Consider the following 26,398-nt stretch of genomic DNA (forward strand, 5'->3'; position numbering starts at 1 on the left):
CTAGTGCACATGTACTACAGTATACACACACCGCTACAGTTCTACAGTATGCATACGTGCTAGTCTCTTGTCTCCTTCTTCCTCCGGTCATCACTCGTCTTCTCCCCTTTCTCTTCTCCCTCCTTCCTTGTCGTATTCCTCGTCCTTGTATTCCTCCTTTTTCTCATCTTCCTCCTCGCTTCCCGTCCTCGTCTTGCTCCTTATCCTCCTACTCCTCTTCTATCTTTTTCTTGTCCCTCTTGCTTCTCTTCTTTCTTCTTTTCCTTCGTTGTGAACTGGCAGTGGCCTGGTTTGGTGTGTCGAGGTCGGGAAGCAGTAACTGTTTCCGTCGGTAGACTGTTGGGCGGGTGGTGAACTCCCAGTTCAGATGTAACCGGTACTGGGTTTCCGGCTGATTTGGTGGCTGACTTCCGGCTCCAGTTGGAAACGGCTGAGAAGTGACGGCCGTTCGGCTGAGAGGTGACGGCCGGACCAGACACGGTTAGCGGCCATGACTGGACAGACCACCGGACGGCGTGCGAGTGTAGCCGTCCCCTCAGCTATCCGCTCCCGTTGCCGCCAGTCCGGGTGTGGCGTCACCGACCGACGGAATCTGTGGAAGTATGTGCTGGCAGTATCATGTTGCAAAATAATAAAGAATGGGTAGGATATGCCACGGGTAAGGAAAGCGGGTCAAGGACTTGACGAAGGTTACGTTTATGTTTGGTTTGACTCCTTATAGCTGATAATTTTTCATTCTGTTTAATTCCCTCCATAACTTTAGTATTTCCGTATCTTGAGCCTCGACGCGTTGTTGCCTGTTGGAGTGAAACTATGCCTTTCTGTTCCGGACCGCCTCTCGTGGTGTTGTTGACGGTCACGACGCTGGGGACTGAATCCGGTGTCACTTCAAACAGCTTGATTCCCAGTTACGATATTGACGATGCTGGTTGACATATTGACGATGCTGGTTGACATATTGACGATGCTGGTTGACAAAATGCCTACGCTGATCTCGTAAATGGCGTGGCTGCTGGTGAATTGGTGTGTGTTCGTCTCTAGTCGTCGCCCATTGCTATGCAACATCTCTGATCAACTTATGACAGAAGCACCGTCCGAAGTCGGTCAACTTAGATCTGGCGTTGGTTTCGTTGTCGTGCCGCTACTCGTTCAATCCAGGGTTGGCGCTGCCGATAGGTTAATAAAGCGGCTCTAACTATGTTTTGTTCTCTATGAGCCCGGATGTACGGTCGCCTAGCCCAACAGACAGTGGCAGGAACACGAGTAGAACAGACGGAAGTCATCTGAGTACTGGAAGGTCTGTAGTGGGAAGCATTCTGGCTCCACAATAACTGACTCCGGCTGGCTGTAGCACCGTTTCATGACTGAACTGTAGTCTGGCAGACTGATCATCGTTAATTGTAACCGTATGCTGACACGTTCCTGAAGACTTTGACTGCTACGAAGAGTTCATTTTCCTACCTGACATCAAAAGGATCGTCGGTTGTTCGCGACTCCCATGTCTCATCAGAGTCGTCTATACTGCAACCACAACAGTTCAAAGAAGTAGCCATAAAGTATTTGTCTGGCATCTAGGGGACAACTGAGCTTTCCGAAATCGTAGTGTCGAAGTGACCTGCGTGGCATTGTAGACGCATTTAAATTCACCTCGAAGCGGGTCTCAGGTAACCGCTTGCACCTCGATCTGATACGTCTTCTTCTCTTCATCATCATTCATCATCTTCTTCATATTGGTCCTTATCTCATCACCAACAATCGTCTTCTTCATCTTGATCCTCTGCATAATCATCTTTCATCTTCACATTGGTCCTAATCATCGTTCATCTCCTTCAAATTGTCCTCTTCATCGTCATTCATCTTCTTCGTATCGGTCCTCTTCATCACCATTCGTTTTTTTCAAAATGGGGTTCGGCACGACGCTTGGAGCGGCAATGGGAATCTTCAACTTGCTTGATCATACCGCTTCTTTTCTTCAACCCCCCACACTGGCCACCATTATGTTACGCGGCGTTTCCGATTAATGGATTGGTATTGATATTTCGATGTGATGAGGTGTCGATGCTGATTTTTGTCGTGGTACCGTGATTTTCTTCCTGTTTCCTTTGGTTCTGGTCGTAATGCTCTCAACTAGTCTTCCTGTTTTCTTTGTTCAACATCATCGCCGCCGCGTAACGCCTCTCACGCTCGCCCGTCAGTTTGTCGGCAGATCATTAAGCAGTTTAGATTCCCAAAGCCCAAAATGCATAAAAGCAACAAGCTGTCGTGACTGACTAATTTTGTTAAAGTCTGAATTGTGTCAATTTGCACTCTCATATCTCGGTAAACGTTCAGTGTCTACGCATCATAGGTAGATTAAACCAAAAGCGCACCAATAATGCCAGGAAAACTCAATAGCCCCATTTACTGCTCCGCTACAAGCACGTTACGGAACTGTGAAGACAGAGGGAGGGAGAGGGAGAGTGAAAGAGAGAGAATAAGAGTGAGTGAGTGAGTGAGTGAGAGAGAGAGAGAGAGAGAGAGAGAGAGAGAGAGAGGGGAGAGAGAGAGAGAGAGAGAGAGAGAGAGAGAGAGAGAGAGAGAGAGAGAGAGAGAGAGAGAGAGAGAGAGAGAGAGAGAGGAGGAGGAGGAGGCTGTTTAGTTTCGACAACTGTCGATTCGGCGTTTATGCCATAAAACGGCTAGCTGACACGCCGAGTGATCCCGGCCGCACCTGCTCAGTACTACTGTCTTACTTGTAAAACTTGACGGCCCGGGTGACCTGACGAGACTTTGTTAGACGCGCGGAGAGAACAGGCTAAAAGCAAGTTACTAATTCGTTTCGTTACGAGCCAAAGTTGTATCAGTCAAGTACGTGGTGGTGACACTTGTCAATTCTGTACTGGGTGGAACGAAACAACAGTCACAATAAAACGACGCCTCGCCGGTCCTGCCGGCGCGCGCGGCTCGGCACGGTTGTAAAACGATTACCGATTTGGATTGTTAACAAGCGATGAGTGCAGTGGCACCTGCACACTGTCGGTCGGCTGCACTGAGAGCCGTGCTGTTCTCTCTGGGATTGAGTATCGATTTCACTGTTCATCGTCATGAACTAGCAGCTGGTGATGCTGTGCGACTGGTGGACACGCCCGGGCAATACAGGCCCACTCAGAGCGGTCCGAACAATATCGATCCGATTATATGGAGTAGTCCAATAAACCTTTTTGGCAAGTGTTTAACGGTCGGGATGGGCAGTTAGCATCATTATCTCTGGACTTCCGCAACTGGCAATATTGCATGCATGCACCTCTCAATCATTATTCAGGTCATCCTGGAAGCAGCCTGCAGCTGAAATTGACCACAGAGTCAGCCCACTCTGAAGGCAATTAGGAGCTTCCGGAACGAGCTAGTAATAATCACATTCGCACGACAACCATACTTCGGAAGTGAATTCCAGAAATTAGTAACCCCCTCCATGCGGCTAATCATGGCACCACCATGTAGCCCCGTTACATGAGATACCCTTTTGTCGTGATTCCTTAGACTCACGGAACTCTAAGCACCTCGGGGTACGTCCGGAAAACCACAGCGGACTACTCCCGGAAACCGTAACGGGGTACGTCTGGAATACCACAGCAGACTACACCCGGAAAACCACATCGGGACTGTCCGGAATACCACAGCGGACTTAAACCCGCAACATAACGGGGTACGTCTGGAATACCACAGCAGACTACACCCGGAAAACCACATCGGGACTGTCCGGAATACCACAGCGGACTTAACCCAGCAACATAACGGGGAACGTCTGGAATACCACAGCAGACTACACCCAGAAAACCACATCGGGACTGTCCGGAATACCGCAGCGGACTTGACCCGGCAACATAACGGGGTACGTCTGGAATACCACAGCAGACTACACCCGGAAAACCACATCGGGACTGTCCGGAATACCACAGCGGACTTAACCCGGCAACATAACGGGGTACGTCTGGAATACCACAGCAGACTACACCCGGAAAACCACATCGGGACCGTCCGGAATACCACAGCGGACTTCACCCGGATATCTATCAACGGCGTCAGCGTGATGCATCACCCTACATCCAGGTTAGCTAATCAGGCACGCACCCTGCACCGCCGCTTCTCACCAGCGGCAGCACAGGCAATCGAACAACGACGCCTGCCCGTTTCACTGCCGGCTCACGACAGTACGGGCCCCCAAACTGGATCTGACCCTAAGCCAGCCAATGGCACGTCTCCAACCATTCGAAAATGTGTGGAGGCATGCAAGTGGTATCTCCATGCAACGACCAACACTGCCTTAAGTACAATTGCACTACCTTGACCAGAACAGGGAGGACAGCACTTATTTCTCATTCCCCGACAATTGAAAAAGTGTAATCCAGTCGATTGTGTATACCGTACCAACACGCTTCAGCTCGCTTCCATAGAGAGGTAATTACGGCCACGCATGGCCAGCCGTCGCTGTCTCATTTATGGGGGCAGTAAACCCAGCGCTCACAGAGCAGTCGGGAGATCTGGGCTGGTGCTGTAGAAACTTTACAGTAAATAGGCGTCACATACTATTACATATCTCCTAGAACTGGACTCGTCGCAGCTCTCACTGGTGCAGGGCATGATGTCAATAACCCGGTTTACATAGCATATTTGACGAGGCTCTAGCTCGTTAATTTGGCGATAATTTCGATGCAGTGGTCTTCAAATATTTAGAGGGGATCATTTTGTAAATTGTTAAGCACCATTGGCATCTTTTGCAACATCACGGACGGAGATATAAGCTTGCAACAAATCCTATGTAAACGCGTCTAACAATGACAATTAGTAGTAATAATCTACCCCATTCGATATAATGGTAACGACTGGACTATTCTCCTGGTAAGGGCGGCTGGTGTAACGCCAGGCCGTATGTCTCTCTTAACCACTACAATTGTTGTCCCGTAAATTAGTCGCTGAATAGAGGAATGGAGCCAACTGACAATGATTGTTTATCTTATTGACTTGGTCCCAAAATCGTTCGGTTATCTGCTGCACTAACAATTTACATAAATGATAACGATGCGGCGTCCCCTACTAAATGGCTGACACTAAATAGGCGAACCGGCGCGCCTGGAATTCTGTTGAGTTTGGCGGAGTGATATTGACGTAGTTTACCAAATATGCCAGACGCACTGAATGTCAATTAGGTGAATGGTCCTTCAGCAAGTATAGGACATTACTAAATGATAATGATACGGCGTCCCCGAAACTAAGCGGCTGCGACTACTTGGGTGAACTGGAATTCTACTGAATTAGGCAAAGTGATATTGACGTAGTTAACCAAATCTACCGGTCACACTGAATGACAATTGACTGACAGCATTGCCTAATTTGCTTTGTTGAAAACGTAGGAGTTTAAATGATAGTCATAAATAATTAAGCCAGAATTGTTTATTGTTTTACATCGCTGCCCGTTCACACGATTGTAACTATGAAAAAGTAGTACCAGGGGGATTTCAGTTTATGGGGAAATTACTTGACAAGTTTGCTCAACTTCCGTTCCGAAACTTCGTATAATAGAGCGTTCTGGGTCCGTTGTCAATTTGTAAGGTTTTTCTTGGTGAAATAGTAATTTATAGGGTTGTTGTAACTTGTTTGTAACATGTTGAGAGGTTCCGTGGATTGCAATCACGATTGTTAGTATGTACGGTCTGTAACTCAAGGTTTCATTACTTTTCGTTATTTACTTCAGTTCTCTTAAATCAGCGTTTGATTTTTAATTCGTCAATAATGAACTTACTTCAAAGTTTCTGAGTACCACGCTATTGTTAAGTATGCTAGTACAAAATGAAATATGGCTCTCGTCAATGTAGGAGGGAATGGGGCGAAACATGTTTAGTTCGAACCGCGGAAATCAGTAAATCGGTAGGGCCGGTTACTTGAACGATTTTATTGCCACCATGGTATACTGGTTTCGATTTGGCTCAGTGAATTATAAGTAGTTGTACACATTCCATTGAATTACTTGTTGCAGATTTTTGAACTCCAAATTACTCGACAATTTACGTTAATCCGTTAACGAGTCATCTACGAAAAACAAAACAGAAAAATCGAACGCTCAATCATTACTTCAAATATGGGAAGGTGTTTCATTTTGGACCTCCTTGAGCTGCAATTGATGAATAAGCGAACTGAGACCTACTAGCGAGTAACAACTATCCGGATAATTGCGACTGCATACAGGAAAACTACCGTCAAATGGCATGCTGAGCTCTGAAGATTTTTTTTTAACAAGATGTTGATTACTGAAATTATCTGGTATTGTCAGTTGACGTCATCCAAGCGTTAATATGAGCTAATGACGGCAGGTTAATAGCAAAGAAATAAGAGGACAACCCCCGGATCCTCAACGCTCAAATCGACCCACTCCCCTTGATAGTTGACCAAGATATATCATTTGTTGGCCTTGCTACCCAATTATAGACCACAATTTCTGAAACCCGTTCTACTCTACTCATCTACCCGACCTCGTCAAACCATCGCTTCGATCATTCCCCTTTCGTTATAACCCCTCATTCACCATCATAGTCTAGTTTCGTCAGTGGGTTATATTGTATGTTGCGTGCTAATTTCAAGAGGAGGGAGTAGGGGTGGCAGTGGGAGCACGACATATTTGGCTGGTACGACCATCAAACCCTTGGGTATACATGTTGATTACTGAAATTATCTGGTATTGTCAGTTGACGTCATCCAAGCGTTAATATGAGCTAATGACGGCAGATTAATAGCAAAGTAATAAAAAGACAACCCCCAGATCCTCAACGCTCAAATCGACCCACTCCCCTTGATATTTGACCAAGATATATCATTTGTTAGCCTTGCTACCCAATTATAGACCACAGTTTCCGAACCCCGTTCTACTCTACTCATCTACCCGACCTCGTCAACCCATCGCTTCGATCATTCCCCTTTCGTTATAGCCCCTCATTCACCATCATAGTCTAGTTTCGTCAGTGGGTTATATTGTATGTTACGTGCTAATTTCAAGAGGAGGGAGTAGGGGTGGCAGTGGGAGCATGACATATTTGGCTGGTATGACCATCAAACACTTGGGTATACACAAACACACACACACACACACGAAAATCAACTTCGCAAAGGGAACCAAACGCTAACGGCTACAAAATGAATGCTTGGAACGGCCTGAAGAGCGTGCAAAATAATGCTGAAGGCGGAAATTTACTTGCAGGTGAACATTTACCGAGATATTTGGATCAATTGACAAATTCATATTTAATGTTAGTGCGCCAAAAATAAAGCATTCGATAGGCTGGAAAATCTAAGGCCGCCGAATGACCGGCGACGCCCTGCCGGACTTACATGATAGCAGTTCGTCGGTTTCAGCACCGGACTGGCACCCACGCTGACAAATCGGCAACCGCGTCGCACCGCATCGGCCGAAGCGGGTGTTCACAGGCAGAGTCACACAGAGCGAGTGTCTCAACGTCCGGGACAAATGTCCCGGACCGGATGGTCCTGCGACCCACACGGCTTCAACAGTAGAGTCCGGTGACGAGGTTCGAGTGTCCAACCAGAGAGTGTGTGTAAGTGTCTTGACGTCCGGGACGAATGTCCCGGACCGAATGGTCCGGCGACCCACGCGGTGTACCGCCACCAGTAGAGTCCAGTGACGAGTGTCCGACGGAGAGACAGAGTGTGTGCGCGCTCGTGTCGCCGCTGCTTTTATATGGAGCAGCGAAGCGCATCGAGAATCGATCGGTCCACATGGCTCGGAGATAGGACAGATTACATGAAATTCGGTTCGAAAGAAAGTACGGCGTGTCACATCAGAAACAACCCTGGAAAAATTCCGTCCTCGGAATTTCGAACAAAAAGGTGATGACATCGATATCGAAAGAAAGTACGGCGTGTCACAGTTAGGTCAAATCTGAGAGAATCACTCAGAAAGGGCGTTAATAGGGCTATCGATTGCGCTTTTCCGCGGCGCTGTAGCTCTATTGGTTCCCGAGTTATGCGTTGGCTTCTTGGAAATTATCGACATTCGACCTGGAAATCGGCGAAATTTTGCCTTCAATGACCTCTGGTGACCTGACCTTTGACCTGACCAAAAAAGTGCCCAAAGTGATTTCGTCATTATTTTTGACGCTCTTTCGAACGCCGCCTTCCGCGTATCGCTACGTGGCCCAGGAGCCGAGGTAGAAGGGGGGGGGGGGTCAAACACCCCCAGCAGGGCGTGGAAATCCATGACCCCCAGCCGGGCGCGGGTTAATGAGTTCCTAAAAATTGCTTTCACGTTTTTCCCATAAAATACGTTTTTGACCCCTAAAAATTCAAAAAACTATATTTTTGTAAAAAAGCTAATCAAATCAAAAATTTTCATTTTTTTTACCGGAATATATGTTTAAGAGCTCTATTAGATTATAGGATGTCCCAAATTTCAACTTTCTATCTTGATTTTTGACCCCCAAATTGTAAAAAAATGGCTCCAACATGTATAGGGCATGGTGACGTCATCAGCATTTTCTTGAGTTTTAGGCACTTCTGAACATCGCATGAAAAAAAAACAAACGGCAGCATTAGATCCTGGGACAAGCTCGTCTAGAAAAGTGCATTTTTATGTCAAAAGTAAAAAATGAAAAAATGACTTTTTCTTAGTCCTCACTTGGTGATGTATAATATCAAGGGCTCCGCCACCGGGGGGACGGGGGGGACATGTCCCACCCAACCAAAATGTTGGGGGACGTTCTATTTTTTGTCCCCCACCCAATAATCGGCTCTCCAGCTAGTAGATAAATCGACTCTATATTGTTCCTGACACCGAAAGCAGAACATGGTGCAAAGATTCTCCGAAAAAAACTGATGATAATCTAATTAACCTGTCGTCAATAACTATATTGTCGCTATGCTTTTTAACCCGCGCCCCAGTGGCGGTCTCAGCCAACTTCGCCCTAGTGGGGGGGGGGGGGGGCATATGTTACCACCCACCTCTAACTAAAAAACTAAGAGGGCTAGACAGACGCGGTAAAAATCAGTCGATAGCTCTCAATGCGTACATTTGAAAGTTTTCCAGTCATTGTTCACCTTAGAGCAATATTGGGGGTCACCAGAGGTCATCAAAGGTCAAAATTTGCCAATTGTCATTATATTTTTCAGAAAACTCAGGAACTATGGTAGCTAGAAAAACGCATGGAAGAGCAATCGATAGCTTTTGAACTCTTCTTGTGAAAAGGTCATTATCAATATTGACCTCAGGTCAACGGTTTAGCCTCCAGAGGGCAAAAACTCCAAAAATAGCTGTTTTTACGAAAAGTGTTTTTCGACAATAACTTTCGACTACAAAAAGCCAAGACATTTCTATTGCTAGAATCGTGTTCCCCTCGCCGAGACGCGTCGAATGAACTATAATTTGACCTTGAAAGGTCAACTTGGAAATTTGACCTCAGGTCAAGGTCATGACCTTACCGGAAAAGGTCATGTTGCATATCAGTCGATGCGTCTCAACACGACAAACACAATGAGACCATCCCCAGCGTTCTATCTCTTTCCAATCACGAGTTATTGGCAAAACTGTTTGTAGCCTCAAGTGACCTCGGATGACCTGTCTAGAGGCTATTAGCAAAAATGACACCTTGGTCATCACGAGTGGACTAAATCATTGTGATTCTGAAATAGTTGGACTGTTCCGATGCGTACACACGGATCTAGAGGCATTTTCATTTTTCTCCATTGACTTGTAATGGAAAGGTCACGCCACTGACCTGACCTTAGGTCACGGATATAAAAAATCCGAGATATACAAATTGTGGGCGCCCATAACAGCATGCAATCCACCAAGCTTCAAACCTTTCTGACAAACACTGCAGGCTGGACATGATTGCAAACTTTTGTTTAGGCTTGGTCAGTTAACTTGACCTGGTGACCTGACCTGACATGACCTGGGGTCAAAAATTTCACACATTGTGCAAAATTGATGTACTAAAAGCTACCCCAAGCGGCGCGGCTCTACTCGCCGCGGTTTTTTTATTCACACGCAAAAAAACGCGACAGGGTTGTAACATATGCCTCCCCCACTGGGACTGTTCCAAATAAACTCATAATCCTCAGCAAGAGTCTATTCTGCCATGTGCGACCATCTTCCACCGAACAACGTACAACAATAACCCTGCGTAAGACCAAAAACCGAAAAGACCACGCCGAACACAAACTGACGCATTTCATACGAAATGCGACGCAATCAAGCGAAACCCAGCTAAAGCACTGCTACTTTTCGACAGTAACAGACAACTAAATAAAAATCCATAACATACTCCCCGCCTTTGGATGTAACACCATCCAAACAAACATACAACGCTGCTCTAACTTGGTGTGACCTACCAGGCAGAGGGAGGAACACAGGAGCATTTCCATGGCAAACTCGTGACCAGGCGGCAAGACAGGTAGTGTCAGGTGGGTACATTCACGGGTCATATACCTCCATATCATGCAATCGCTGGACGGCTCGGGTCTTCACTTGTCCCCCCTGAGTCCTGATCTGGGCAGACCTAGCCAGACCGTCCCTGCCCGGAAACAGTTTAGTTACCACCCCGATCATCCACTTCATACGGGGAAGGTTGTCCTCTCTGATCAGTACTACTGAACCCTGCCGTAACTCACCGTGCTCTCTGAACCTACGGACCGACTGAGGGAGGGTCCGCAGGTATTCAGTCTGCCAAACAGACCAAAAGCGGTTCAGCCGTCTCTCCCTCACACGCGCTCTGTCACAAAGCATCTTGGCGTTCACTGCCTCCGGATCCTCGAGCACTCTCGACTGAAAGCCTGTGCCGCGTCCCGTCAAAAAATGGGAGGGCGTCAGCGGACTGTCACCCTCCAATGAGTCGGTCACCGGAGTGAGCGGTCGGGAATTGATGCAGGCCTCAACCTCAAGGAGCACCGTCTCCAGCTCGGTGCGAGAGAGACACCTGGAGCCGCACGACTTCCGCAGACCCACCTTCACCGTGCGAACCAGTCGCTCCCACCAGCCGCCCCACCACGGTGAGCGCGGCACAATGAATTTCCACTTGGGAGCGAGGTGTCCAAAGTAGCGCGTCAGCATCGCGTCGGCTCCACAAAACGTCCGCGCGTTATCGGAGTAAATAACGGACGGGAGTCCCCTTCGGGCCGCAAACCGCCTGAGGGCCATCAAGAACTCTGCTTGGCACAAAGATGCTGTGAGCTCAAGATGAACCGCGCGCGTCACAGCGCAGGTAAAGAGGCACACATAAAACTTGCGACGCGGAAAATCTACAGCGAAAATGGGCCCCGCAAAGTCCACCCCTGTGACGGCGAACGGTGGCGCTCGGGTCACTCTGTCACGCGGCAGCGGCGCCGCCGGTTTGTTGCAGGCTAGAGCATCCTGCCGCTTACAACTAACACAGAAGCGCTTGACTCGCTTAGCGAGGCAGCGCAGACCCACTATCCAGTACGCTGCTCGGACAGCGGAGATGAGCGTAGATACACCGCAGTGATTCATCAGGCGGTGCTGGTCCCGAACCAGCAGCTCGGCGACCCATCCCTTGGGAAGCAGAATCGGATGCCGCTCATCATAGGACAAGTCGGACTGCTGCAGCCGGCCTCTGATCCGCAGAAGTCCATCACCATCTAGAAATGGAGTCAGCGAGTGCACGCTCGAGCTCCTCGCAACCTCTTTGCCTTGCTGCAGCGCTTTCAGCTCAGTAGCGAACGCCAGCCGCTGCTCCTCCCGTAGCAGCACCAGCCGGGCAGACACGACCTCATCAGAGGACAGGTCGGGAAGGGCGCACTTCTGACGCGCGTTTCGCGCGTTGTTACAAAATCTGCGCACCCAGCCCACGACTCTGACCGCCTTCGATAAAGACGACCAGCGGGTCGTGCAGAACACAGGCTGCTCACCTGTACCAGCCACCAGACAGCTGCCGCCAACTGCCTCCGCTGTCTCTGATCTGACCTCCACTGGGACACTAGTCACCTGACCAGACTCAGTCGGCTCATCACAAGCCTCGCCACTGTCGGGCCGAGCCCGAGGAGAGGCCAACCAGCTCGGGCCGCTCCACCACTGCTCGGATTCAAGCAGTTCCGCAGCCGACACCCCTCGAGTCGTCAAGTCAGCAGGGTTCTCATCCCCCGGACAGTGGCCCCAGTCGGACGGAGTCGTCAGACTCTGAATGGAACGCACTCTGTTGGCCACAAACTGCTTCCAGCGCTGTGGATCTCCCCTTATCCAGCCCAGCGCAATCATCGAGTCCGACCAGCACCTGATTACCGTGTCCTCGGGAAGTCTCAGTGCCTGGCGCACGAGAGCGACGAGGCGAGCTGCCAGTAGGCTGCCCAGCAGCTCGAGTCGCGGCACCGTCACTCGCTTCAACGGCGCGAGCCGCGCCTTTGCCAGCACCAGTCTGACCTCGCCGGAACCATCAGGCCTGGCTGTACGGAGGTACACAACCGCTCCGTACCCTCTGGGAGAAGCGTCACCGAAGGCGTGTAGGGACACACCCTCACCGTGTCGCCAGCCGGAAGTCGAGTAGCAGCGCGGTATCCGCAGCTGCTTCAGCGAGTCAACACCTCTCAGCCAATCTGAAAAGATTTGACTACGGTCCGCCGGGATGACCTGATCCCAGGCGAGCCCCAGTTGCCAAAGCTCTTGGAACAGACTCTTGGCCACCATCACAAACGGAGCCACGAACCCCAGCGGGTCGAAAAGCCGGGCAATACAACTGAGCACCACACGTTTGGTCGGCGTTACATCAGCGGGGACGGTGAGGCCCTCGAACGAGAACACGTCCTCACCGCTGCGCCACATGACTCCCAGAACCTTGGAGCTCTCACGCTCGCCAGAGCCGTTAGCGGCGTGAGTCTTGTCAAATACAACTGCGCTGTTGGAGACACACTTTGTCAAAGTCATTCCCGCTCCAGCCATCACGTCCTGAGCTTGACTAAGCAGCGAGCTAGCCTCCTCCTCGGAATCGGCCCCAGACAGCAGATCGTCGACGTAAAAGTTCTCGGCCATCTCCCGTACAGCCCTGGACGGAGCGCTCTTGGACAGGTGATGCCGGATAGTAGCGTTTAGCAGGAACGGGCTGCTCCTCACGCCGAACGTTACCCTGCGAAAGCGCATCACACGTGTTCTTCCCTCGTGGACCCACAGAAACCTGTGGACGTCCCTGTCTTCCACTTTGAGACTTAGCTGGAGGAAAGCCTTAGAGATGTCTGCAGTCACTGCGACCTGCCAGCGTCTGAATCTCAGCAGCACATCCACTAACGACGGAATGAGACAAGGCCCCACCTCCAGACACTCATTGAGGGAGACGCCATTGGGACCGGCAGCGGAAGCATCAAAAACCGGCCTCACCCTTGTCGACTCGCTAGACTCTTTAACGACAGGGCGATGTGGCAGATAGAACGTCGGGCGCGAGACGTCCAGCTGGTGACTGGGCACCTCCTCAATGACGCCCGCGCTCTCCATTTCCTGCAGCGCCTCAGAATATGCTGCCCCAAGCTCCGGATCCCTCGCCAAGCGGCGCGACAGACCCTGCAGACGCGCCTCGGCGGCGGGTCGGTTGTCCATCAGGTGCTCGGCGGCACCTGCCTTCCACGGCAGGGCGACCTGATACCTGCCATCAGCCTTCACCACCGAGGAGTTGAACTCCTTCAAAACCTGGTCCTGCTCTGCATCATCCGAGTCACAGACGCCGATGCCCTCGAGAGACCACAGCCGGCGAAGAGAGTGCTCGTGAATGTCTCCGAGACATAGCAGCTGACTGGTGACGCCACCAGACGACTTCCCACTTACCTTGCCTGAGATGACCCACCCCAGGGAGGTTTCCTGAGCCACGGGTCCCCCGCTCAGCCTGATCTCACCTTGTCGGATGAAGTCCCAGTAGCTGTCCAGCCCTACCAGCAGGTCCACAGACAGCTGCCTGTCGGACGGAGGATCAGCCAACTCCAGATGGCTGAAGGACTGGAGGACATCAGGAGGCAAGAGCGGGCGCTGCAGAGGCAGGCAGATGACTGGAACTCTGATAGCCTGGACAGAGTGGACAGATGGAGAGGTCACATTAGAGCCAATCATGTTCACATGGTACACGTCCCTGTGCTTAGAGGATGAGCCGGTCCCTCCAAAAGCAGCATAGGACACAGCCTCCGAGCCTACCCACACAGGTTCAGCTGCCTTTACGAGCTTATCACTAATGTAAGTTCTGTCACTGCCTGAATCAAAAAGCACTGTGGCTTGGACACGCCTTCCATCCCGACCTAGCACAGTTACTTGGGCAGTAGGCAGCACAGTACAACTCCTCTCATGTCCACCACTCTGACAAGCCAGTGATGGGCGCTGCACTGGGTTAGAGTCACTGCTGCGGAGCATGCTGTCGCTGCCGCCTGCAGCACCATCATGCTCACGCTGCACACCCCCTCCATGAATCCTGAAGCAGCACACCACATTATGTCGCCCACCACACTCAGCACACACTGTACTACATCTACGGGCGACGTGACCCGCACGCAGGCAGCGGAAGCAAAGTCCTGCCTGCCTGATCATGTCTCTGCGGTCTGGTACTGTCAGGGGCTGCAGCTTCACACATACCTCAGGGTGATGGGCCTGTCCACAGAAAGCACATACAGGCCTTGCACCTGTCTGCAGAGCTGCAGCTGCTGGCATCCTCTCTCGCTGTTCCCTCTTCCTCCTATGCTGAGGACCGCTTGTGGCCTTTGTTCGACTTTCACCAGATGCAGTTGTCTGTTGAGCTGAAGCCACCTGGAGCTTGCTGAATGCGGAGGATCGCTCCCTGCGGCTGATCTCCTTCGACAAGAAGCTCAGCAGCCAGTCCAGGTCTGCTTCCCTGCCTGAGCCCTCACGGGCCCACTCAAGACGAATGTCAGGGGTCAGCTTGGAAAGGATCATAGGAACAAGAATAATGCCATACCTGTCACCGTCGACGTCTAACGATGCCAGGCTTCGGATGTGGACAAGGAGGCGATCTTGCAGCTCTCGGAGGGATTGGACTTCAGAGGACGAGGCATCTGGAACAGAGAGGAGTTCTTGAATGTGGGAGAAAATCACCATCTCCGTCCTTCCAAAACGCGCCTTCAGCAACTCACAGGCACTTTTGTAGTTGGTCCCAGTCAGCGGCAGACCAGCAACACTCTCTTTGGCCTCACCAATCAGGAATGACCTGAGATAGGCAAACTTAGACACATCAGGCAAGTCAGAGCAATGCACTGCAGCTTCGAAAGATTCCCAAAAAGACTGCCACTGGAGAACATTTCCATCAAACTTGGGCAATTCTAATTTAGGGAGCTGCAGGTGACCTGATGAGCCCACAGAGCTTGGTGCCTTTACATTCAGGGCAGCATTGGCTTTGCAAAGCACTTCAGAAATTCCCTCTCTTAGTACGGCAGCGCTCTCAATGTCAGATATCATCTCTGCCTCAGAGGGAAAACTCAGTTCAACTTCTGACTGGACTTCATCTAAAATATTCAGTCTTTTCTCACAGTCAGCCTTTGCAGCCTGAATGGCTTCAATGTTCAAGTCCTTGCACTCTAAAAGCTCTTCCAGCTTACGGCGGCAGCGACTTACCCATCCTCGCGCTGCCGCCCTCTTCCTTAGTAGCTCTGCACTCATTATCGGAAATGGAACCACTCCAGTCTAATCACATCAATAAATCAAAAGGTTCCTGGTCCCGGGTCGATGGCACCAAAAATTGTTCCAAATAAACTCATAATCCTCAGCAAGAGTCTATTCTGCCATGTGCGACCATCTTCCACCGAACAAAGTACAACAATAACCCTGCGTAAGACCAAAAACCGAAAAGACCACGCCGAACACAAACTGACGCATTTCATACGAAATGCGACGCAATCAAGCGAAACCCAGCTAAAGCACTGCTACTTTTCGACAGTAACAGACAACTAAATAAAAATCCATAACAGGGACGAAGGTTAACCCTCGCCCCGCTGGGGGGGGGGGGGCAATTTGCCCCCCTGTGGTTTTTCCTGAATAGCAAGAAAACGGCGTCGCGCAGCGCCGCCAAATTTTGGGTACCTTCCCGGGCATCAATTTGACACCTTCACACAAAATGTCAAGTCACAGGTCACCTTGAGTCAGGAGTTATTGAGGTCAAACTGAGGTCATGTTCGAGCAAAAATGAGCAAAAACATGACATCTTGAAACGCTCACCAAATCTACAGTTAACAAGCAATTTTAAAGTTCTTGATATGGTCGTGTAGAGGAAAGATAGCGCTACACAACTACTGTCTCGGATTTTCAAAATTTTGGGATTTTGACCCCCAAAAACTAAAAAAAATGATTTTTTAGAAAAACTCGAAAAATTTCCATTTTTTTAGAATTTCGAAAAAAACGGAATATATATGATAGCCCCTACCCTCTTCTATCTAAATACCTAATTTTGGATCGATACCTTTTTTTGGCCATGTTATAGCAAAAAAACTGTAAAATTTATAACGTCAATTTTCCAAACTCAATTTTTAGCAATTCTCGACCACGTAGCAAAAAACAAAGACCACCCGTGACTTCCCGTGACTTCCCGTGACGAGCTGCATCGAATCGATACCCATTTTATGCAAAAATATCAAGTTTGAAATTTGACCTTTTTTGACCTGACCTTGACTTGACCTTGACCTTAACTTCACCAGAACATAACCCAAACTGGCCCCAAAGGCTGCCTGACCCACATAATCGCATTTGTCATGTAAAATGGACCATAAAACATGCATCACATGATATTTTCATATTGTGACCCTCAGTGACCTGACCTCTGTGACCTGAACTGGTATCAGGGAGCTCAAATAGCAAAATATGTGTTTGACGAACAATTCCCCATCGATGATTTTCAATGATATGCATTCAACTAGATTTTACAGCACATTTCTTGAAATGCCTGCAAACGGTGAAAATTCGACCATTGACCTGACCTGTGACGTCATCGGTTTGACCGAGGTCAATGAAATTGGGTCACCAAGTAGTTCCCCGTTGGGGCTATCCAACGCCGTTTGCTGCTTGTCGCTATGTTGCGTGGTTCTCGAGATCTTAGGGGGGCCAAATTGCCCCCCCCCCCCAAGCGGGGCGCGTTGCTCGGCAGACCCCAGCGGGGCGCGGGTTAACCTTTTTCTGTTGTGGGGGGTTAAGAATTTCACTTACTTTTCACGTACTTTTTGGAGATGATGTCGAATTAAGCATCCATTTGAACATTTGAGAAGTAGTTTTGGTACCAACCAATACAACATGTTACGAAGCTGTCTGCGGTGGTTCGGACACCTCCTTTGGCTAGCCGGCGGGACACGTACTTGTTGATCTCACCTAACCTGACCCGACCTACGCCAAATGATAAAAAGGGATTCAGATTCAGCGCAAAACTATGAGCCAGATACCATTAAAAATTTGAGGTCTGTTTTTCAAGTTTTTTTTTTTCGTCTGGTGTGACAGTGTGAGGAAGCTACAACCTAATATAAAATCATGGGTCAGGTGGGCTACCATTTTTTTTATTTTTTTTTCTTTAGTAAAAAAAAACATCGTATCAGGGCTATGACGAAAACAAGTGGCCTAAATCCGATGAGAAAGCTGGATTTGGGGGTATCCTAGGTTAACCCGCGCGGGGCTGGGGGGGGTAAATTTTACCCCCCCCTCGCGAATTTTTGCGATATCTCAAAACGGCGGCGCGCAGCGCCGCCAAACTTTCAGTACCTTTTCTTACATCAATTTGACACGTTCCCTGAAAATTTGAGCGATATCCGTCGGAAATTTTTTTGAGAAATTGACGTTTTAGTGACGTCATGTTCGCCATTTTCGCCTAAAAAACGGCAAAAGTTCAAACGCCGCTAACATCTTCATTTTTAAAGGAATCAAGACGCAACAAAAAAGGTTATACGTAATTTTAGTTTGTCTATCAAATGGCTATCTCGGTTTTTTGAAAATTTTGGATTTTGGCCTAAATTTTTTTCAAAAAACTGACTTTTTTGGGAAAATCATTATAAAATCCAAAATTTTGAGTCTATCGAAAAAAACCGGAATATATGTCAGAGAAGTGGTCTATGTGCACCTACATACCAAATTTTAGAAGAATCGGTTCAAAAATGTGGGAGTTATTCAAAATTTTATGACGTCACGACACACAAATTTTTTGAAAAATGACTTTTTTGGAAGTTCTAGACCTCGTACGGAAACAAAAATAGCACCATTCGATTTGCCGTGAAAAACTGCATCAGATAGACACCTTTTTAGGCCTTAACAACCAACTTCAAAATTTGACCTCACTTGACCTGACCTTGACCTGACCTCGACCTGAAATTCATCCAGAGGTGGTCCATATCACTTATTGAGTGTGCCTATTGAATTCTATGAGTAAAATGACCCATAAAACATGTGTCGCACATGCCCTTTTCTATATTTTGTTTTTTTGGTGACCTGACCTGACCTGACATGACCTTGACCTTGACCTCTGAATGATATTGTATGCAACGAATATTGTCTTGGTAGCCTAAGAACACGTTTTGGGCGATCAGTCTCAGTCCATGACTTCATTCTTCGGCAACTACGGTGCAAGGCCGATACTGTAGAAACTTGCAATTTGTACCCTTGACCTGACCTTGACCTTGACCTCAAACTTTACATTAAGTACATGTTTTTAGTAGTTCGTGATGAGAGCTTTCGATTGGCGTTTGAATTTTCTAAATCGGACCATTAGTTCGGGAGATAACAGGGGGGGGGGGTAAAATTTACCCCCCCCCCAGCCCCGCGCGTTCGGCTGGAGACCCTAGCCCCGCGCGGGTTAAGAGGAGACACTAGGGCGATGGGCGAAGATCAGACCGTCCCCCCAACCAAAAGTCCGTGGCGGAGCCCTTGTATAATATATACGATTTTTATGCTTGCTGATGACCAGGACAGTGACCTTGGGTCACATATAACCATGACCATCGAATTCGGTGTGAAAAATGGTACCTTCATTAGGCCTTTGAGGTCATTTTTGGTGAGTTTTAAGCAAGAGCTATCGATTCCGCTGCCCGTAAGCCTCATCATGCAAAACCTTAGAATTTGACCTTTGACCTGGCCTTGACCCGAAAGTTGACCTCAATCTTAGAATCTTAACCATCGCCGGCACAGGCCATTTCGCGTCCTTCGACGGCACAAGGGGGGGGGGGTTGGTATTATTGCTTCCAAATTAAGGTTGATCCTCACTTCGCTCCAGTACTGTAGTGAATACCCTACCGAAGCCCGAGTTTTACCGAGATACCCGGCTCGGCGAGCCGTGCACGGTAGGCCAGAGGTTAAACATCCGGGGCCTTGTGACATCCGGGAGTTTCAAACGCGCGGGTAGGGGTGCGGACGTGACCTGTGGTCGGCCAGCGATCGGCGATTTTGGCCTCGGGCGCCTCTGGCGTCAGAGGCATTACCCGGGGCTCGGGCGCAGCGCCCGGCGAGAGACGGGCCGCGCGGCCGCAACCGTGGTGCAGCTGGACGCGCGATCGGAACGGAATTCAGCCAGGACACGCATCGTAGGTCAAAGGTCAAGGGCACATGTGGCCGGCGGGCGAGACCCAACGGTCGAAACAGAAGTCGCTGTAAGGCGAGGGAAGTGATCCGACCCCGGCCCGGGCCTGGACGGTGTCTGATGTTTTTTTTTTTTGCTCTGCTGCGGGGTGCTTTGACTGCGCTAGTTTTAATATTGCGTTTAATAATCATAACCACAGGTTTATTTAAAACAATAATGCCAATATAATCGTAACATATATTATAAATATTTATCAGATAATTATTTACCCGCGCCAGGCAAGTGCTCGGCGCCAACCACGTCGCACCCCTCCCCCCCCCCACCCCACCCCTATTTTTCTAGCCCGCAACAAGCCCAACCAGCGCACAGTGGGCCGATATGCCATTCTAGCGCGACGGGGCCTGAATCTTCGAACGGAACCCTTGGTTTTTCGCGAGTAATTCGCGTAAAAAGAGGCCGATCGCAACGAAACTTTCAGTACCCTCGCGATAACTACTTTTACAGTTAACCTGAAAATTTCATGACCCTGACCTTAATGATCTTTGACCTGTGACCTTCCTTCGAGACCATGTTTGACCGGAATCGCGATTCAGCGTATGTCGGGCTCGCATTAGCCGCGGGTTTGCAGTCTTTTCTTGGTTTAAAGCGTTCAAATATGGGATTATTATGTTGCTCCCATGCATTAGGGTGGGTATCAAGGTCACCAGAAGGTAAGGTAAGGTCATTGACCTTTAATGACCTTGGTTCACTTTTTCGAGTTTTACATGTTTCTAGGCTAGTTTTTGGAGCTGAATTCGAATCTAGCAACCATTTGAACATTTACTATGTAGCTTTGGTGCCTTCGTAACATGTTACAAAGCTGTCAGAGGCGGTTGCCACCTACTGCAAATACCCGGCAAAACCCTTACTGGTTGACCTGACCTGACCTGACCCGACCTGGCCTAAATGTATGAAGACATCATCTATGATCGTAAATAACATTATATTCGTGATCAGCACCCAAAAAACTCATAGCAGCCACCCTTTACGACGTTCTAACAGGTCCCGATTTTCCCGACTTTTGGGTCATTGACCTGGCCTGGAAGGTCAACCAATGACCTAGGACCTTACAATTGGGTATCATCAGCTTCCTCTTGTCACGGGCAACACGCTCGTCTTTTCCGCGAAGCTCTAGCTCTATCAGGGGCGAAACGGCGGGGGGGGGGGTCCAACGGACCCCTTCTATACGTTCGCGGCTGGAAAAACACCACTAGGGGCGAGGGTTAAGCCAAATGTGAGGGCTTATTTCAGAAAGACCGCTAAAAGAGCAATTGAATGCATTTTTCCGCGACGATGTAGCTCTATTGGTCCCCGAGGTAAGGGCCGGTTTTCGAGAAATGTTGATATATGCAACATTTTACCTTTGATGACCTCTGGTGACGTGACCTTTGACCTGACCTAGAAATGACTAAATACTCCATCTGGAATTTCGGGCGCTCTTTCGAATGCCACTTACTACGTGTCGCTATGTGGCCCAAGAGCCGAATTAGAAGGGGAGTGTTCAATCAACATCTCCCAGCCCGGCGCGTTTGACGCCGAGCACCGGTCCGGCGCGGGTTGATGTTTGGCTACTACATCCAAAGTCGCAAAAAGTCGCAAAAAATGACTGTTGGATCTTGTAGTGCAATGAATCATTGACATGTAGCGAGATTTTCGAAGCGGTAATCCGCGGTACTTTTTTTAAAAGTCTATTTGTGTGTGACATCAATTATGTGAAATTATATTTTCGTCTTTAAATCTTTGCGGTGCCAATACATCATAACCAAGTAAGAGTTCGCCATTTTCATGTGGTTATGTGTGTTTTGCAGACCCGGAGCTATCGTTTGATGTATATAAATGTGGAAATCCTCCTCAAATTGTGATTGTTTTCGTGGATCAAAGATACGTTGTCGAAGAGCGCGGGGGACGAGTTCGGTCCAAACGATTCCGAAGTTCGTGTTTAAGCTGAGTTTTCGCCATGAAATAGCAATTGTGTTGGACAACAAAGACCACAGCAATGTAGTATTATCATTTTTGAACAAATTGGTATAGGTTTCATTGCACATCCACAAAAATCGATTTTTTTACCCATGTCGTGCTAGACCTGGCGATCGGCCCAGTGTGCAGCGCTCCCCCGGTCATCGGCCTGACCACTGCACTGTGGCGCTCTCATCGTCCCTGATTGGATAGAATGGGTCAGCTATGCGTCACGCTCACGTGCCCGCCATTATCACAGGTCACACCCGTGTCCCCGCCCCAGGCGCGGACTGACAGTCACAAGGTCGACGCACTGCTTCAGTCTGACACGCACCTCACCGGGACAGCTACCCTGGCGATACGGGAGGGGCTCGGGAGGGTATTCAATGCAGTACTAGAGCCAGACGCGAATCAAGCTTAAAGGTAGTGTACCAGCTTTCTTGGACCATATGGAGTTAATGACCCGGATAAGGAGAACCGGATTTTTAGAACTTATCCATACCTTCAAAACTCATGGAAACGTCTTAAATTCTTCAAATTTTGAGTACCCCAGTGCGAAATTCGCCCCGACGGGTTGTCGGTCGTACCCCAACCACATTTCACACCACTATGAACAATAAATGCACACACTAAAATCGCTATTACCGATAGGCTCATCCAATCAAGTTTCGATAAACCCGTTCATCATCATCTCCTGCGGTTTCGAACACGCCTGTTAGGTGGCTTCTTGATGCTCGTCGAGGTCGGAATTTCCAAATACGCGTGGTGCGTCGGGCCGCGCGCTCTGACTTCGGCCAAGAAAAATGCGTCAGCTGATCATTGTCATTTCTGCCACTTGCGTGTGGTGAAATGGGGTCATAACTTAAGAGACGGCTGTTTCATATCAATTATTTTTACATAAAATCATATTTCAAACCACAAATTAATGTCCGACAGCCAAATTAAAGAAACAATACCAATACAGGCTTACAGTTTAAGTTCCACTTGCGTTGTCTACGATTAGACAGCTGATAACTCATTCCCGTACGTCGTAACTCTATAATGACCTTTGCTTATTGTCACATGTGCGCCGCATTCGCGATTGTTGCCGACGCCTGTTTACACGTCAGCCCACTACAGTTGTTAGACATATCGAAAAACCGATAAACTTTTAGGCAAAAAAGGCACTATTCCAGGCCCATTTTTGATTTTTTTTTGCGATATTAGGTAAAAACAGAAGCTTCTTATCCTAGGAAAAATAAAATGGGAAATCATTGGAAGGTGGCACACTACCTTTAATTTGGAAGCAATAGTACGACCCCCCCCCCCTCGCGTTTCGCCCCTGATCGAGCTAGAGCTTCGCGGAAAAAAAACGAGCGTGTTGCCCGTCACGAGAGGAAGCCGAAGATACCCGATTTTAAGGTCCTAGGTCATTGATTGACCTTCCAGGTTAGGTCAATGACTCAAAAGTCGGGAAAATCGGGACCTGTTAGAACGTCGTAAAGTGTGGCTGCCATGGGGTTTTTCGGGGTGCTGATCACGAATATCATGTCAGTTTTGATCACAGATGATGTCTTTATGCATTTAGGCCAGGTCAGGTCAGGTCAGGTCAGGTCAACCAGTCAGGGTTTTGCCGGGTATTCATAGTAGGTGGCAATCGCCTCTGACAGCTTCGTAACATGTTACGAAGGCACCAAATTTACATCGCAAATGTTCAAATGGTTGCTAAATTCGAATTCAGCTCAAAAAACTAGCCTAGAAACATGTAAAACTCGAAAAAGTGAACCAAGGTCATCAAAGGTCAATGACCTGAACTGACCTTCCGGTGACCTTGACACCCACCCTAATGCATGGGAGCAACATCAAATCACATGTCTGAACGCTTGAAACCACCAAAAGACTGCAAACGCGCGGCTAATGCGAGCCGACATACGCCGAATCGCGATTCCGGCCAAACATGGTCTCGGAAAATAGGTCAAAGGTCAAAGGTCATTTGGGTCAGGGTCATGAAATTTTCAGGGTAGGTGTAAAATTGATCAATGCGAGGGTACTAAAAGTTTAGTCGCGATCGGCCGCTTTTTACGCGAGTTACTCGCGAAAAACCTTAGGGGGGGTTACATCAACCCCCCCTGTGCCGGCGAGGGTTAAGAATGGTTTGGGAAGGTCTCGTAGAGACCTTTCGAACGCCGCCTCGCGGGGCTCGATACGACCATTGGTTCTCGAGTTAGCAGGTCGGATCCCCCCCCCCCCTCCAGGCTGTCGTGGATACGGAAATAGCCCAGACGGTGCCGGGTTATGAGCATGAGTGTCGATTCTGCTGAGATGGAGGTGTCCGAGCACTGCAAATCCGCCGTGGAGTGTGGAGAGCTCGGGCACCCGCAACTGGACAGAAATCGACCTCCATGGACGAAGTTATAGTTGTATGACTTTTTTATTTCGCATGTGCTATGTGTCACAAATCGCCAGGCAATTCGTGATGAACATTTTTGGAACTTGCAATCTTACCTGATGACATTGATGCCATCTTCTTCTAGTTTTTGAAGGTGTCTGATTTCTTTTTCAATGAAGTCTTCTTGCTTTTCATCGATGTAGAGTATACGTTTCACTGCCACATTTTCCCGCCTTCCGCACTGTCCCCTGTGTGCAAAAACATCCATAGTGTCACTACTTCCAGACAAAAGGGACATATTTAACCATATTACCGGCTAGATGAGGAAGCGATATCGCATGGAAATGCCAAAAACAGGTTGCACAAGCTGCATGGAGTTCGTTTTTTAACCCTATTAGTGGCAGGCTCCTGGCTACCCCTATTAGTGGCAAGGGTGGCTGTTTACGACCCCCCCCCCCTTGATATCTCGAGATCTAACGGACCGATTTACAAAATTCAAACGGCATTCGATTTCACTCAACGTGATCTACATTTCAAAGAAGAGAAAAATTCAAAAATATAAATAGGGGGTAGCAGGGGGTAAAAATGGCAAATTGAAGATGCTTTTTTGATCGTTTATCACGGCCAAGTTTCTCAACCATTTTTGACACAACTTTTACCGATCGATGCAGAATGGACCAGAAATTCACATGTATCCTAAAAATAAGCATTGTGAAAAATCATAGGCGGATACAGGTCACTGAATTAGGGAGTACACAAAAAGCATAATAAATAAGGTTTTTGTTTGTACTGTTTCTAAAGGGGGTTGGCAATGGTCTTGTTGTGTTACAATGATGTGAGATAACATAACTAAAATTATATTAGTCATGCATAGGCGGCGTCAGGGCACCGATGTTGGGAGGTGAAACATAACCAATGCTGTATTGTGAAACATTACGATGAATCGGTGCTAGATAGCTACCTTATGCCTTGTTGAATCGTATGCGTCGCCATAAATGTGTCGACGAGTAAATATATGGTTGTGTATGTGTCAGAGGCGGTTCCAGGAAAGAAGATAGGGGTGACATACCTTTTACCTACCGAACGTCATGCTCCAAGAAGCAAACAATCACTGTCTGTAATTACTCCCCAATATTCAGCACCTGGACGCGCCTATGATTTTTGGGAATAAAAACCTGATATGGCGAATTCGATCGCTCCCTGGCAATATAAATACTACCAAATCGCTCATCAGATGGTAAAGTGCGCATCTACTTGACACCCCTTTTTTGGATACCTGGATCCGCCTATTACAGGAAAATGTATAAAAAGAACATGCACAATCACTGTGTATATGTTTTCACATGATATGCTTCAGTCGCTGTTTGCAAAACTGGTGTAAACAACTATAATGCATCAGCATCGTAATGTTCATCCAAAAGACTCACTTTACGAACAGGACCTCCAATTCCCGGTGCCCTGGAACCGCCCCTGTTACAGTTATCAACTTGAAATTTTCAGGGAACATGCCCCGTTTAGTTTTAGGAAAAGTCATAAAATTTCAGCATCCTATCTCCAGCCGTTCTGGAGATATTCCAGAAAAACCTGAGGGGTGGATGAAAACAACCCCCCTGCCACTAATAGGGTTAACCCGCGCCCTGCTGGAAGGGTGGGGTGGGGGGTGAACACCCCTCCCCCTGTGGTTTTTGGGACATGTCACACTTCTCTCTGTCTCTGTCTGTCTGTCTGTCTGTCTGTCTGTCTGTCTGTCTGTCTGTCTGTCTGTCTGTCTGTCTGTCTGTCTGTCTGTCTGTCTGTCTGTCTGTCTCTCTCTCTCTCTCTCTCTCTCTCTCTCTCTCTCTCTCTCTCTCTCTCTCTCTCTCTCTCTCTCTCTCTCTCTCTCTCTCTCTCTCTCTCTCTCTCTCCAAAAACACTCCCTGTCTAACTCCTTAAAAAGGAACTACGGAAACAAAAGCGGTACCAAACAAAAGGTCTCCGCTAAACGATTCTAAAGCACCTAAAATTTTTAACCTCATATGTCAAGGTCAAATGGTAAAACCGGCAAATGTGTAGTGATCTCAAAGCAAGCGTTCAAGAGGACGGCAGGATGCATAAAACTGGCTAAAGATGGGTATGAAACGGAAAAAAGAGAAACGGAGGAATTCGGAAATGTACTCAAAATTAAAGGGTAAGGTCAAGGTCATGCTAAAAATTGACCTCAAACTTCACTTTTTTAACATCTTGCGTACTAAATTCCAAGATGTTTTAAAATGTTTTGAGGCTTATCAGGTCCCTTTATGTGGTTCATATTACGATAAAAGGCTGCTCCAAGGTCAAGGTCACGGAAGAGTATCCTTGCTAGAGGCTATTTCACAATTTTGTCATCCGGAAGCTCTAAATGAATGCTTAGAGGAAAATAGATGTTAAATGCGTGATCAGCGGCTACGAATCCATCATGAAGGACCTTTCATGTGTCAAGGTAAATCAAAGGTCATTCGAAGTCAATGAGGTAAACATAAAACCTGATCGTTTTCAAACA

At 48.3% G+C, this 26,398-nt stretch overlaps 1 protein-coding gene across 1 annotated transcript in view; it reads right to left on the reverse strand.

The window, feature by feature from the left end:
* The window catches only part of LOC122379543 (serine/threonine-protein kinase/endoribonuclease IRE1-like), a 343,804-nt gene that overhangs the window by 297,898 nt on the left and 19,508 nt on the right, over positions 1-26,398 (reverse strand). Inside the window, exon 4 of the mRNA XM_043361827.1 lies at positions 23,997-24,128. Within this exon, the coding sequence (XP_043217762.1) occupies positions 23,997-24,128 (132 nt within the window). The remainder of the gene's footprint in view (positions 1-23,996; positions 24,129-26,398) is intronic.

Source organism: Amphibalanus amphitrite, unplaced genomic scaffold (genome assembly GCF_019059575.1).
Source record: "Amphibalanus amphitrite isolate SeventyFive unplaced genomic scaffold, NRLGWU_Aamphi_draft 000008F_arrow, whole genome shotgun sequence".
NCBI lineage: Eukaryota > Metazoa > Arthropoda > Thecostraca > Balanomorpha > Balanidae > Amphibalanus > Amphibalanus amphitrite.